Source organism: Pomacea canaliculata, linkage group LG13, assembly GCF_003073045.1.
Source record: "Pomacea canaliculata isolate SZHN2017 linkage group LG13, ASM307304v1, whole genome shotgun sequence".
Classification (NCBI taxonomy): Eukaryota; Metazoa; Mollusca; class Gastropoda; order Architaenioglossa; family Ampullariidae; genus Pomacea; species Pomacea canaliculata.
Window position 1 is genome coordinate 1,044,544 of NC_037602.1, and position 14,517 is coordinate 1,059,060.

The 14,517-nt window shown below is 37.1% G+C and overlaps 1 protein-coding gene across 10 annotated transcripts in view; it reads left to right on the top strand.

Annotated features, from left to right (window-relative positions):
* LOC112553761 (leucine-rich repeat-containing protein 61-like) overlaps positions 1-14,517 on the top strand; it is a 30,135-nt gene that overhangs the window by 12,472 nt on the left and 3,146 nt on the right. For 4 of the 10 annotated variants that reach the window (XM_025221195.1, XM_025221191.1, XM_025221192.1 and 1 more), the window contains 3 exons: positions 3,933-4,146; positions 4,736-5,021; positions 5,656-8,528. In XM_025221195.1, coding sequence (XP_025076980.1) covers positions 3,952-4,146; positions 4,736-5,021; positions 5,656-6,701 — 1,527 coding nt within the window. In that variant the 5' untranslated portion in view covers positions 3,933-3,951 and the 3' untranslated portion in view covers positions 6,702-8,528. Of the gene's footprint in view, positions 1-2,824; positions 3,300-3,932; positions 4,147-4,735; positions 5,022-5,655; positions 8,529-9,329; positions 10,435-10,950; positions 11,044-13,781; positions 13,929-14,517 lie in introns of those variants that run through there. The other 6 variants (XM_025221196.1, XM_025221199.1, XM_025221190.1 and 3 more) reach the window with 5 other exon arrangements.

Consider the following 14,517-nt stretch of genomic DNA (forward strand, 5'->3'; position numbering starts at 1 on the left):
GTTTGGAGAACGTACTATTGGTGTAGTTAATTTTTTTAACTACTCCGTTGATTACAGACAGGAAATATTGATATTATTTTTATTTGGGTCGCTAGCCATGTAAATATTCTAGGAAACACTCGAGCTGATGATAAGGCAGCAAAAAGGGCCCTTCAATAGTCACTTGTAGTTCAGACAACTTTTGCCTCAGACTGGTATGATTGTAAAGATGTATGTTTTCCAGCTTTGGCAGTTCCAATGGGATTCCATGGAACACAACAAACTCCACTCAATTTTCCCAAAACTGTCTGACTGCATAAGTCAGCAATCTCTGAACCGACGAGAAGAGGTTGTCTTAATAGGCTAAAAACTGGCCACACATTTATCACTCATCTTTTTTTACTCATGGGAGAAAACTTCCCCCTCTGTCTTTGGTGACATGACACGTTAACTATAAAACATTTACTCCTTACCTGTCCTGAACTCTCAACAGTTCAACAAAACCATTTCACAGCCCAGACTTAATCACCCTTTGGTAAAGTCTTCGTCCACACCAATCATAGCTTATCTTAAGTCTATCCAACTTTTTCAGCTAATATAAAAAGACTGTGTTTTTTTAGAGAGATTCTTCTTGTATATAGCTAAGAAAAGAATAATGTCTATCTTCATATATCATATATCTTCATATATCTGTACGTCAACCTTTAAATGTTCCTGTACTTTGCTGTTGCCTTGAGACAGCCTCAGTTGCTGACGTGGCGTAAAACTCCAATTAATTAACTTCATGTTTCTAACATACCTCAATACCTGCTGACGTCATTCTCCCCATGATGTCAATGCCAATTAACTGACCTGAGCTACTGCTGCTACATCTTATCAACGACATTAATATAGCCTGACAACATTAAAGAAATCATTATAATCAACAATTAGTAATTCAATGTTACATGCAAGACATTCTGTCAAGATTGCAATGTATTTGGAAATCGCACAGGAGGTGGGCTTTGCGTGCCATAGCGCGTGGTTACTGCAGGCTGGACCTGCCTGTCAGATGCCGGGTCAGGTGTGGCTTCAGCGCTGGTTACATCGGAAGTCACATGTGGACCGACGCTGGCATCGTCCTCTCCTGTCTTCAAGAGCTTCGGTGCCTGCTCCTTAGTATTCTTTACGATATGTAGCATCATCGTCAGTTCGGACAATGTAGGACCGTACTGGCTCTAGAGTTTTGGATACCACTGTGCCTGGCTTTCAGGTGCTGTTCTTGTCCTTCTGCTTGCGAACAGTGTCTCCAGGCTTAAGAGGAGGTAAAGGCTGTGACAAGGCCGTCTTGTAATTCTTGGCTGGATGCTCTCTCTGTTTGCTGGCTGCCTGTTGGAACTGCTGCTGGTTCGGCATGCTTGGTCTATAGTAGACGTCTGTAGCTGGCAGTCTGGTTCTGAGACATCTGTTCACTAGGAATTAAATTGCGCTGGTGACGCACCTTTTGGTATCGGGGTACTTCTGTATTGTAGAATGGCAATGTATGGGTCTTGGCCTGACGCCTTTGCTCTCTTTAGAATGTTTTTAAGATCTGTATTTTACGCTCTACTAGGCCATTGGACTGTAAGTGCTTGGGCCTGGAAGAAGTGTGCTGAAATAACCACTCTTTAGCAAACTTTGTGAACTCAGTGTAGAGGTGATCTAGGTCTGTTGTCTGACAGTAGCTCTCGGGATTGCCATATTAACGTGCAAACCTAGATTTTATCAAGGACGTGTATAGGTGGATTGCTGTCTGTCTGCCAAGACCAGTCTATCACTACCCCAACATGCTGATCGATGCTTGCCTCCACTACTTCAGTCCGGAAATTCGTGAACTAGAGCTCGGCTATATTTTTCAGTGTTTATTTCTGGGACCAGCATTCATTATTATTATTATGTTTGTGTGTTTGTCTTTTTTAGTAAAGCCCTTTGAGCCCACCTTTTTAATGGTGGGAAAATGCGCTATGTAAATGATAATATATTATTATTAAATTGTCTGCCAATATGTTACGACTACATAATACACCAGACATACATTACTTGATGAAGGGATATATATATATACCGATGATATCGATGAGGTCATAGATGAAAATGCACAGCTTCTTGTGTGATTTAATCCAACCTGAAGGAGTTATACCCGCTAACACCAACACTACACGAGGATGCATTATAAGGCTCTTTGTGCTGATTGTCCGCAATCCATGACATATATTTACTTTCTCTTTTTTATGATCTTTATCATGCAGACAAACTATTATATACACACACAATTAACCTGCATATATAGGAACAATTAAAACAAGTTTCATCATTACTCATGAAATCCTATGCTGTGATCGTGATCAGCGTACAGTAAACAACACGTACATGACGGAGGGGGATGGTTTCATATTGCGCCACAGTCATCTCGCCCCACAGCCTGAGTCAAGTCGTCCGACATCCATTTCGTCCCATGTCAGACCAGTTGGCAGTTGATCGTCCCAACACCGAAAAGTCAATTAAATCATCCCAGGACCTAAAGAGGAATCGACCACCAATGACACAAGTAGCTACAACATCAAATACTACCAAAGGAGCCTATACGTTGTGTGAACAATATAGATACGCCAGCTCCACATATATAAGCTGCCTAAGGCAGTGGTTCTCAAAGTATTTCGGACCGAGGACCACTTTACTTAAGTAAAAAATATGGCAGACCACCAAGGCCTAAAAATCACTCTGTACTATGAATTTCAAATTTAAATTGCCGCATTTGTTTCATTACAATTCAAAACTAAATGTACTTCTGTACAGTAGTACAGTAATAAGTTGACATAAACCTACGTACCTCGTTCTTTGTGATTAAAATGTTAATGCGAGGAATGCATCATTTTAAACATCACTTTGCTGACTTATGCCGCGGACCACACTTTGAGAACCACTGGCCTAAGTAAATGAACATAGCTGGGACGATTTGACACATGCTGTGGAGCGAAATGATCGGTGACGTAATCAAGCAGACGACAATGAAGTGCAGGTCAACAAATCTGCATGAGTAAGCAACATCAATGGATATTTTCGTACATTTGAACTTTTGAGAACAGTTGTATCGCATGTAGCAGTGATCTGCAAATTTATAACAGCATAAGAAAGTTTTTTCTTGTTTGTTTTGATCGAAGCTATATAAATTAATTCAGAATAGATTTGTCAGTATATGGACTAGCGTACACGCGTGCTTTATTTTGTTGATGGTGTCGATAGTGGGGAGAAGGGGGTACGTGGAGATGGTAAAATATATGAACTGTGTACCACGGACCGAGGTGTGTACGTTAATTGTGTGAACATCGAGTGAAAAAAGAGCACAAAGAGCGTTGATTTTTTTAACATTATTTTTAGGAAACAATTAAAAAAATTGAATGGACTTTAACTTCATCGATCGACGTTAATGCTGATCGAAAGCCTTGTAATATCATAACTCATCGTTTTCATAACAGCTAAATTATAAACAGCTGACGTACGTCATTGAGTTTGAAATTAATAGGCTGTAAGCTCGATCGAATCATTTAATTGGTTTTGCACTGGTTATATACAGTTTTTGTTCATCAATTTTGTTCCCTCCTGGCACAAGTGGAAAACAATATCTATACAACTCTTCCGCAAGAAATTCTACTTTGAACATCAAATTTGTAAACTATGAATGTACAAGTTAAAGTCAAAATTATATTATTAACACTAACAGACCAAAATTTTGTTTATCACACATCATAAAACTTACAAAAGACTGATCGACACAGAAACCACATCATTGATACGTACTGTGCAGGGTTTTAAATGTCTTTACTTTATGAAGCTCTACACTATAATTGCTATTTGTCATTGATAATTCATTCTCGATTACTGTGATGGAAATCCTCAAAAACTTTAATTATCGAAGCAAACTTTTTTTCTTTTAGCAATTAAAGTACCAGCTGAATGATGGATGTTAATGAGAGTAATGAAGGCATGGAAGCTAACTCCGCTTCCAAACCAACAGAACAGATATCTTCTGAGGAAATGTGTACTAACAACCAAAATGCCAAATCAGATTTCAGAACAAAGCTGAAGTCTTCTGTATACAGGAGAAAATGTCTGAAAACTCTGTGGCTTGGACTCAGTTTCTGTGCACTGGTAAGCCATTAAACCCAGCTGGTAGTACATGTGTACATTCAGAGGGAGGTGACTTTAACAGGTTTCAGAGCGTGCATCTATATCTTTGTTGATGCACAGTTAAATCAATGTTGTCCATTCAGGTCAAACTACTACTATTACTATTGGAGGTTTAAGTGTTGTAAAAGCAAAATTGTAGAGGAAGAGGTAACTTAACTTGAGTTTTTTGCTTTCAAAGAAATTTTTCTGAGGTTTGAAGATAATTATATTTAACAGCATCAGCAGGAGTCACATGATTTCTTTAACAGTATTAACAGTGATGTCATATGATTTATTGAATTAGACTTAGCATAAACAGGGGTATCACATGAGGTCCAGCTGGCAATCTAGCAAGATTTCAGTTTTCAATTAAAAGAACTCTGAATTTATTAGAAATCTCCATTGCCCAACTAATAATAACACTGTCTACATGACTAATGAGGTTAAGACAGGACCAGTTGGACCACATGTTACTGCTGATACTTCAGGTAATATAACTGACTGATGGCCAGTAATTGCTTTTTGTTTAAAGGAACGCTAATTCTTGGTTTTGTTATAAACATTATAACAGGGTTTTTCAGTTAGCCAGAGGGGTCCTGCTTTCCTGGACATTCAGATAATCACACAAACAGATGTGGAATCTGCTTCCTTTTTCTTTACTGCTGCTTCTGTTGGCTATCTGATTGGATCCTTGACTGCTGGAGTGGTGTATGACAAGCTAAACAAGTCAATGTTGTTAATCATGTCACTGCTGGGATTGTCTTTCACTACTATAGCACTGCCGTGGTGCTCACCCTATGCTCTCATGATCGCAATCCACTTTATTTGTTCCTTGTTTGGTGGATCTGTCGATACAGGTTTGCAGTTATTTTTACTTTAGCCTTATGGTGATTTTAGAAATTTTGCCTTTGCTTCATAGGAGTTTTAGAGTTTTAGATCATGGGTAATATTTTAGCTCTGTAATCTTGCTTTTCATTAATACCAAACATGCACATATTTGCATACGTATATGTATCTGAATATATATACACACACATGTATACAGAGTTTCATCAGTAAATATTTATGGAATGAAAACTTGTTTAGAATGTAGCACTGTCAAATCACATGGTAATTAAGTCTATAGGTCATTTTGTTCTGTTTTTTTGACATGCAATTTTTCTTTCTTTTAAAGAATTTTAATCATCCGGAATAGTTTTATGCAGACAAGCAAATCTTTTACAACTTTTGCTTAGATATGTGTATATACTGAAATGCATGATTTATATTCTTTTATTATAGTTCTGCAATCACTTTAAAAGCTTATATCTGTTATTTAGCAGTACATGTTCATGGATACAACGCACATCCCAAAATTCTTCTTTACACACACATACACTAAGGCAAAAAAATATGCACAAATAACCCATAAATGTTTTTTAAACTCAAGATTTAGTTTGTAAATGTCAGGGTTTTGTTTTTATTTATTATTTATTATTTTCTTTTATTCAGTTGGGAATGCAGAGTTGGTGAGAATCTGGGGAAAAGAAGGGGAAATGGCGATGCAGTTTCTCCATTTTGCTTTTGCCTTTGGAGGTGTGATTTCTCCATTAATAACTGCACCCTTCCTGACACCAGTCCAAGAAGAAGACAGTCAAAGTATAGAGACAAACACATCCTCATTAATATCAACCACTTCAAATGGAACTAGCAACAGCACTGGTCCTGCACTACCACTGACTACTACCGTGCACTACGCCTTCCTCTTATCTGGGAGCCTGATGTTCTTAACATGTGTTCCTCTTATTGTGCAGTGGTTTACAGATAGATCAGAAAAGAGAAGACAAAGTAGAGAAGATGAGAATGCAGTGAAACAGCCATTACCTTCTGCTTTATTTATTTTTGTTTTGCTGACACTTTGTTTCATGTACTTTTTGTACAGTTCCATAGAGGACACTTTCACAGCTTTCTTGTCCACCTTTGTAGTAAAGCATTTGTTGTGGAGTAAAGCCCTGGGAGCAGAAATTACTTCCGTTTTTTGGGCTTCCTTTGCTTCAGCCCGATTTCTTGCTATTTTTGTTGTGCATTACATTTCAGCTGTCAGACTCATGTTTATCTGTAGTACATTGATGGTATTTTCACAGTTTGGGTTCCTGTTGTCATCTCAGTTTCATTTTACAATAGGAGTGTGGTTTTGCACTGTCTTTGCTGGGATTTCCATGTCCTCTATCTTTCCAACAGGGTTTATGTGGATGGAAGAAGACTTTGTCAGAGTGACAGGCAGTGTAGCATCCTTCATCCTTGTTGCCTCCTCCTCAGGTACTATGGTGAATCCAATAGCTCTTGGTGCCCTTATGCAGAACTTGACACCAATGTCGTTTTCATACCTTCTTTCAGCTGAGTCTGTTTTGTTTTGGTGTGTTTTATTTTTCCTCTTTTGTCTAAGTCGGCTGTATATCCGCAAGCATTATGCTATGTCTAAAGTTACTGTACAAGAAGTAGTTGCTCCCACAATCAAAGTGGATGGCAATACTGCTCAGGACACGCCTGATATTTGAGTTATTAAAGAATAATTTTTATTAGTTCATATCAATTATTAAAGAATAATTATTTTAAACTAAAATGATAATTTTTAGTTCTAGCTGTAGAGTACTGATAATATTAAATGTATTTTTTTCAAACTACTGTTCAGTTAATTGTTATTTGTGCCATTTATAGTTATTTGCATTTTGCTTTGGACTTTAAAGAAGAGATCCAAGCCTGTAGCAACTCCACCAAGACCTGTCAAAAAGAATGTGTTAATGATGTTGTTTTAGGGGTTTTCTCCCAAAGAGAGTCTCATTAGGGAAATGATAAATTATTGTAAACTTGCTTTTGTCTGTGCATTAAGTTTATATGGTGTGTGGTTCTCTTTTTCTTATAGTATGACATTGCTTCTAGTCAGCGACAATTATTTAAGTGCCAAGAATTTACTTTTTACACTGCTATAACTTGTAAATTTATCTACACCGAGCCTAACCAGACTGAATTTTTATATAGAAGAAAGAAGTCCTAATGCAGAAATAATATTTTCTTAACAGAAGTAACTCTGCATCTAGTGTTCATAATCTGTGTTACTCCAGAGCTTATAATCAGCTGAGGTACTTAAAGTAACAGATTGATATGTTTATATTCATCATTAGCAACAGTCAGCTATAGTTATAGCGCATTTAGTTTGCCACAATATACTTCGAGGTTTTCTAGATACCAGCGCATTGATGATGGCAGAAAAGGGTTAAATTAGAAGGCTTTTCTTGTGAAAGGATAAGAGACTGAAGATGTTTGCAATTCCGAGTCTATTGTAATTGTTTGCTTTAACTATACTGAGAGAATCTTTTCATCAGCTTTGTTATTTTTATACTCAGCATACTTTGTGCCGTTTGCATTTATACATTTTATCTTGTACTCAAGACTTTTATATTTTGAAAATTTTATGGTCTGTGATCAAGAAATGAAAAATTTTATAAATTACTTCACATATAAGTAAGAATCTGTTGATGAAGTTAACATACAGAGCAAGTCAAGAATAGTATTAGTGGTAATAATAACAGGATTTGCAACGCCCATGTGAATGTGAGCTCCATATATTGCATATGAAAGACTACAAATGAGTAGTTTAAGTCTGTACAAGAAACACAAGCATCAGCAAACAGATGTAACCATGACAAAAACATAAACTAAGTGCATGGATGAAGAATGTAGTTGGACAGCACTCATGATTATGCAAAATATTTCTTAAGAGATGGGCTTTGAGACTGGATTTGAAAGCTTCAAACATAGACACAGTTTGAAGAGTTAGGAAATAAGAAGAACAGTGGAGCCTGAGAATGAAAAGGGGTCTGTACCAGAGAGAGCAAATATCCAGTTGCTAATATCTGTAATCAAGGAATTTGACTGCACCAGAAAAAAAGTAAGTTGTTAGACTGGAAGGAAATGGTAAAGTGATCTCTTTGAAGTAGGGAGTGTGGGTTGGTGGAGGGAATGAACTTTAAACAAAACTTTTTCTTGAATTTCTTAAGTACATGCATGATGCTTGTATTTTTACGTATGATTATCAGTGGGTTTATTTGCAGTCCTTTTGTGTACAATTCACTGAGCTCACCTTTACATGCACTCTACAAATTCTATTCTTTGCTATTATTTTGAAAGAAAGGATGCCTTAGGTATTATGACCCATGGACTTAATATTTACATCTTTAAATTTACATTTACCGGTGAGCAAACATACTATACAGCTTGATATTTTGTTTTATTGCTTCTGAAGTTCATATCTGGTAAAGGAAAGAAAAAGGATGTATACAATGATTATTTAAAAAGTTTAAAATTATAAAAAAAGTTTTAAAATATGTGATTGTGTTTTATGTTGCTGATGCAAATGTGCACATTGAAACAGTCACTGCAGAAAATCTCACAGTTCTGTGGGGCTCCAACAGTAATTTAATAGGTCAAGATCAATAAAGTCGAATGAAAGAAGAATCTTCATTTGGCAATAAACCATTCCCGAACTAGAGATAAAAACATTTGATCATTTCTGATTCTTTATCATCCTTACTTGCACTCCAGTCTCATTGATTGAACAACCCACTATTGGTGCAATTTTTTAAAACTTCTCCATTCATTACAGACAGAAAATATTGACATTATTTCAGTAAACACTCAAGCTGATAATGCAGCAAAAAAGGCCCTTCAAACAGCCACTTAATTTGTAGTTCGGATAACTTTTGCCTCAGACTGGAATGACTCTGTAAAAATGTTTCCCAGCTTTGTCAACTCCAATGGAACACAATAAACGTCATTCTCCCCATGATGTCAATGCCAATTGACTGACCTGAGCTACTGCTGCTACATCTTATCAACGACATTAATATAACCTGACAATATTAAAGAAATCATTATAATCAACAATTAGTAATTCAATGTTACATGCAAGACATTCTGTCAAGATTGCAATGTATTTGGAAATCGCACAGGAGGTGGGCTTTGCCTGCCATAGCGCATGGTTACTGCAGGCTGGACCTGCCTGTCAGATGCCGGGTCAGGTGTGGCTTCAGCGCTGGTTACATCGGAAGTCACATGTGAACATACACTGGCATCGTCCTCTCCTGTCTTCAAGAGCTGGTGACCTTTTGGTATCGGGGTACTTCTGTATTGTAGAATGGCAATGTATGGGTCTTGGCCTGACGCCTTTGCTCTCTTTAGAATATGTTTTTAAGATCTGTATTTTACGCTCTACTAGGCCATTGGACTGTAAGTGCTTGGGCATGGAAGAAGTGTGCTGAAATCCCCACTCTTGAGCAAACTTCATGAACTCTTCGCTGCTGAACTGAGGTCTGTTGTCTGACAGCAGCTCTCGGAATGCCTCAACGTGCAAACGGAGATTTTATTGCCAGGGTGACATTAATCGTTCGTGTAGACTGCAACAGGAATACCTAAAAAAACTTGCTGTAATAATCAACAGTCATGAGGAAATGTGTGCCATCGTATTGGAATAGGTCCGTAGTAAGCTTTTGCCATGGTAACGATGGCATCTCGTGTAACATTCAAGGTTCTTTCTGTTGGCTGTTGTGATACTGGTTACAGATCGTTCCTCTAGTGACCTAGAAAAAAAAACCCAACCCAACAGGCCCAAAGGATATCCCATGAGACCCGGGCCTTTATCAACCATCTGGCCCAGAAACTGTTTCCTGCTGAAGTCGACGCTGGTTTCGTGCAAGCAGTGCAGCAACCTGTAAACTCCTGTCATTTTACAGCCTTTGTAAAGCGCATTAGGTCTGGCAGATGCTGGAGAAACACAAATGTACTCATTGTTATTATCATGACATCTCCCACATCTCCCAAGAAGGGAGATGAAACAAAGTACCTGGAGAAAAACACCGACAGGCAGCCCTGCGAACAGTAGCCCCATACACAGTGTCCCGAGACGAGGTTTGAACCCGAGCCTCTTACTGCAGTGGTGACCAGCGAGTGTTTTAGCCCTGCGCTCAGTCTCGGTCGTCAGTCGGGTGGCTGGTGCACCCGGTAGAAGGGCGACTACTCTCATCGCCTTTGTTTGTTTATGTCGCCGGCGGGTGTTGTCCAGGAATCGACTCACACCGAGTGTCAGTGTGATGATGCTTGATCTTTGGCATCTCTGCTGAGAATTATGGATGCAGCTCCTTACCTTTATTTTCTCCTTTTTATCCTTTAATTGAGTTTTGGTGACTTCAGTCGATCTTCGATCTACTTAGTGACAGTGGATCATGACTGCAAAGGGTAAAACAGACTAACCTTACGTATTTGTTTTTTGATATAACGTTTATTTAGTTTTTCACTTCTTTTCTGTGATTTAAGTTATGAGACACAATATTAGAATATTTATAGTTCAAAGAATGATAATATCCATTAGTGGATTTTAGGATGTCTGTGACTGTAATGTATTAAACCATAAAATTCCGTTGATGAGATTTGATGTTATTTCGAGTACATGTCATTTTATATATTTTTCACTTTTTAGACGTTGAAAATGTCAGACTTGCGTAGCTGGCATTCTCATAAATATCCATATGTGCATGGATAAGCTAAACTTAAAGGTTATTCAAGGTGCTGAAACCAATTTATTAACACTAATGCAGAAAATGTGGACAAAATGTTGAAAAAACAGCACTCACACCCAGTCCCAAATATGTTGGCCTTATTGTATAAGAAAAACAATAAATATAAAGATTAAATTTATTCAACATGTTACTAGTGTTCTGTGATATACTTACTCCTACTGTATTTGTGAAACATAATCAGGTGGAGCAATCACAAGGTCATTGCTGAAGATCACTACTGGAGAATTTGATATTGAGAGTATCCACACGCTGGCTTTGAAGAATCTAGGTATGTCTTTGTTTGTTTATCTGTCACTCAGTTGCAGAGTGTATGGAAGGGAGTGTGTGTATGAAAGAGAGAGAGAAAGAGTGTGTTCGTGTGAAAGAGAAAACTTCATGGCCATTGGCCAGCAAAACAAAACATAGATGATCAGCATCAACCTCACAATACTCCTTACCACAAAAGAAGAAAAACACCACATATACATCACCTCCACCTACCAAACAAACAGAAACAGCAACAATCTGAGATAGGGAAAGAGAGTCATTCATTCAAACTTTAGTACTATAAGTGCCTTTTTCCACTAAGGATATGGAGAACTGATCAGTCATTTTGCAACATATTGATAGACTTGCTGTAGCCATTAACCAATATACTTATCCGTTAAAAAATTTGTTCTATAAAGATTTGTATAGTAGGCACCATAACTAAGTATACATATACAAGCATATGTTTATCCTCTAAGGAATATAGGCAAAATGAACAAAGGCAGGCTACCTCATACTGAACGAAATGGTTCCTGTGTCATTTAATTTCTAAACACCAATTCTAAACTGAGCATAGACCTTTATTACATAAATCTTGCTTATAATATCTACATATAATTCTTGTTACAAGCAAATTTCAAGACTGATATATACAACATGGTGGGAAGTATTTTCCAAAATCCTGACAGAAAACACCACTTGGTCTTTCTCCAAACTTTAAGAAATCTTTCTCCATTCCCACCTGTTAGCACATCCAAAACCCATGAAGAACAACACCCTATGTATTTTGCTAACTTTCATAACTTCTGGAATCCATCAGATTTAGCATATCGTATGTTTTCAACAATCATAGCCAATATTTAATACATCTAGTGGATGAAATGGTATACAAAAGAAATCTTCTTTAATCTCCATACATAGTTTGTTGGATGTGCTCACTGAAACCCTCAGAAATCTTTTATATGCCAAAAGTTGGCCATAAAGTAAAAATGGGGCGTACTTTGGAGTAATTATGACGAAAAACTTCTTCTGCTTCCTTAATTAAGTGGTTGCCCTCTACCCATTGAGTTAACATTTAATTTAGTCTTACTGTAAAGGCTTTGCTTGCTATAACGTAAATAACCTGGCTAGTTGAAGTCGCGCCTTTTGTAGAGTTGAATAATAATTGGTTTAGTTCATTCATTGGGCCATGACCCCTGATCATAGAGTTGGGGGGGGGTTTGGTGTTTTACACCGTGTCAGCAACTAAGGCTATATTACGGCAAGCAGCCAGCCCTGTAAACAGATGCCACGTGCAGAGAAAGAACAGCGTGCCCGAGACGAGAAGTGAACTCTGGGCAGCCAACCTTCACTGTATTTGTGACAGGCGTTAACCGTTGCGCCACCGGACCGCTGTGATCATAGAGTTAAAAAATTTGAGGAGGAAAGGAGTTATAACACTACTTGCCACTTCTAACATTTCATTGGCCATCAGTATCTAACATCCCTTCATTTAACTTTGTTTGAAATGCTTTATCCAATCTTCACTTATTTGCCCCACTACAAACTGCCTTCTTCATCTCCTGATAGCATTCCAAAACTCCTTTTTCATTATTACTATGCATTTTTCTTTCTGCGTATAAGCGTTTATATCTTCCTATGCTTTGCTTTTTATAAACCTCCTCAGACACTTTCACACCAGCCTTTTCTTCTTTTGCATCTTTTCACACTTTCCTTACACTCCATGCATCACTGGTGACACGTCTCTTTTGTTGTAACTACTTAAATTCTTTATCATGCCATCAGTAGCCTCCTTCAAGGCCTCGTTAAACATAGACATGACTGTTTCAGTATCATTTGACATTATATTAGATGTCCTCCTTAGCAGATTGTAAAAGATTCAAACAGAACATTACCAACCAAGGTTTCAACTTTCTGCGTGTTCCAGATTAACTTCTTTATGACCTCTGGTTTCTTTAAGTTGTCATACCAGATATTAAACTCACCAATGGTTAAATCTGTAAATATGTGTAGAAATTCTAGTGGACCCATGCAATAATCTATTATGCTATTTCCTTATTCTGCTATGAATGTGAAAGACCCTGACTGTTGTTTGTTACACCATCCATTTAAAATGCATAGAACAGAACAAATACACAGATCTAATAATAACCTACCAAAAGCATTGCTCTACAGTCTACATCATCAGATTTTATACCATGGTACATTATCTCATATACTAGGTTCTTTCTAGTAGACGTTAATCTATTATTCTAACACCCTCACAAATTTGAATATTGGCTGCTTTTGCTTCTCTGCATAACAGAATATAAGAGATTATCAAACAATAACATAAGGTTAGTAAGGCATTGCTCAATCTCATGGATGTGTGTGTGACAGAGAGAAATTGATTGATTATTCTTTATTGCTTCAAAAGCATATCTCCCGCGTGGGTGTGAGCATCCATTGAACTAAACACACAACATCTGAAAACCATAATTCAGTTACAAACAAAAAACAGCTACAATCAACTTCTATCAACATAGCATCTAGGAATATATGGAAGACTCCTACTCATACATCACTGGAGACAAACACAAAACCAGGATGAGTATAATATCAGTTGACTAGCAGAATCCATGAAGGTTTCTTGTAAATGCACTATGTCAAAGTTTGTCATGTACCTTAAAGAGTATCCAAAAATGTTGAATGAGAGAGAGATTGATTTGAAGTGCAGCCACCTAAAATATATTTAAAACACATCAATGACATCTGCTGCAGATATTTCTGATCTAGGATGTATTGGTGAGTGTTTGGGACTTGAGCGACTGGACCTTTCATACAATGACATCACCAAACTGCACAAGCTTGCTGGGTTGTCTGCACTCCAGAATCTGAACCTGTCTGCTAACAGATTTTCTTCTCTGGGTTAGTTTTAGGTTATCTGGAATGTAATATCTGTATAACATTGAATCATGATTGAGTTTCACCATCTTAAAATGGATCTTTGGTTATATTTGTAAATGTTTTGGGGGTATGGTAGGAGAGGATTTTTATGTTTTGTGTTTTTATTTAGTTTCTTTTGGTTTTTATGTTATGTGCTTTTGTATGTGGTTAACATGGATTGGTATCTATGTGAGTTCTTTAGTTCTTTCTTTGTGAGGGTTAGCAAATGTACAATTTGATATACAGATATAGATAGATATACAGTTTCCATTAATGGTATATATATATATATGCACATTCTTATTTTTTTCTCTTGCCTTCAAACTTTTTATGCACTCTTGAATTATACAACACTAACATCATTATAATAATTGTTCATTAATGGTGTCTATATTTGCTCATCATTTTCTCTTGCCTTACTGCAAATTTTTCATGCACCATTGAATTATAAAACATTAAAATCATTATCATACATTTTTTATATTTGGCAAGTTATAAAAGCAGTTATGTTCAAAACATTGTTTTAATATAACCATAATGACATTTTGGTGCCATATTCATATTTTTTTTT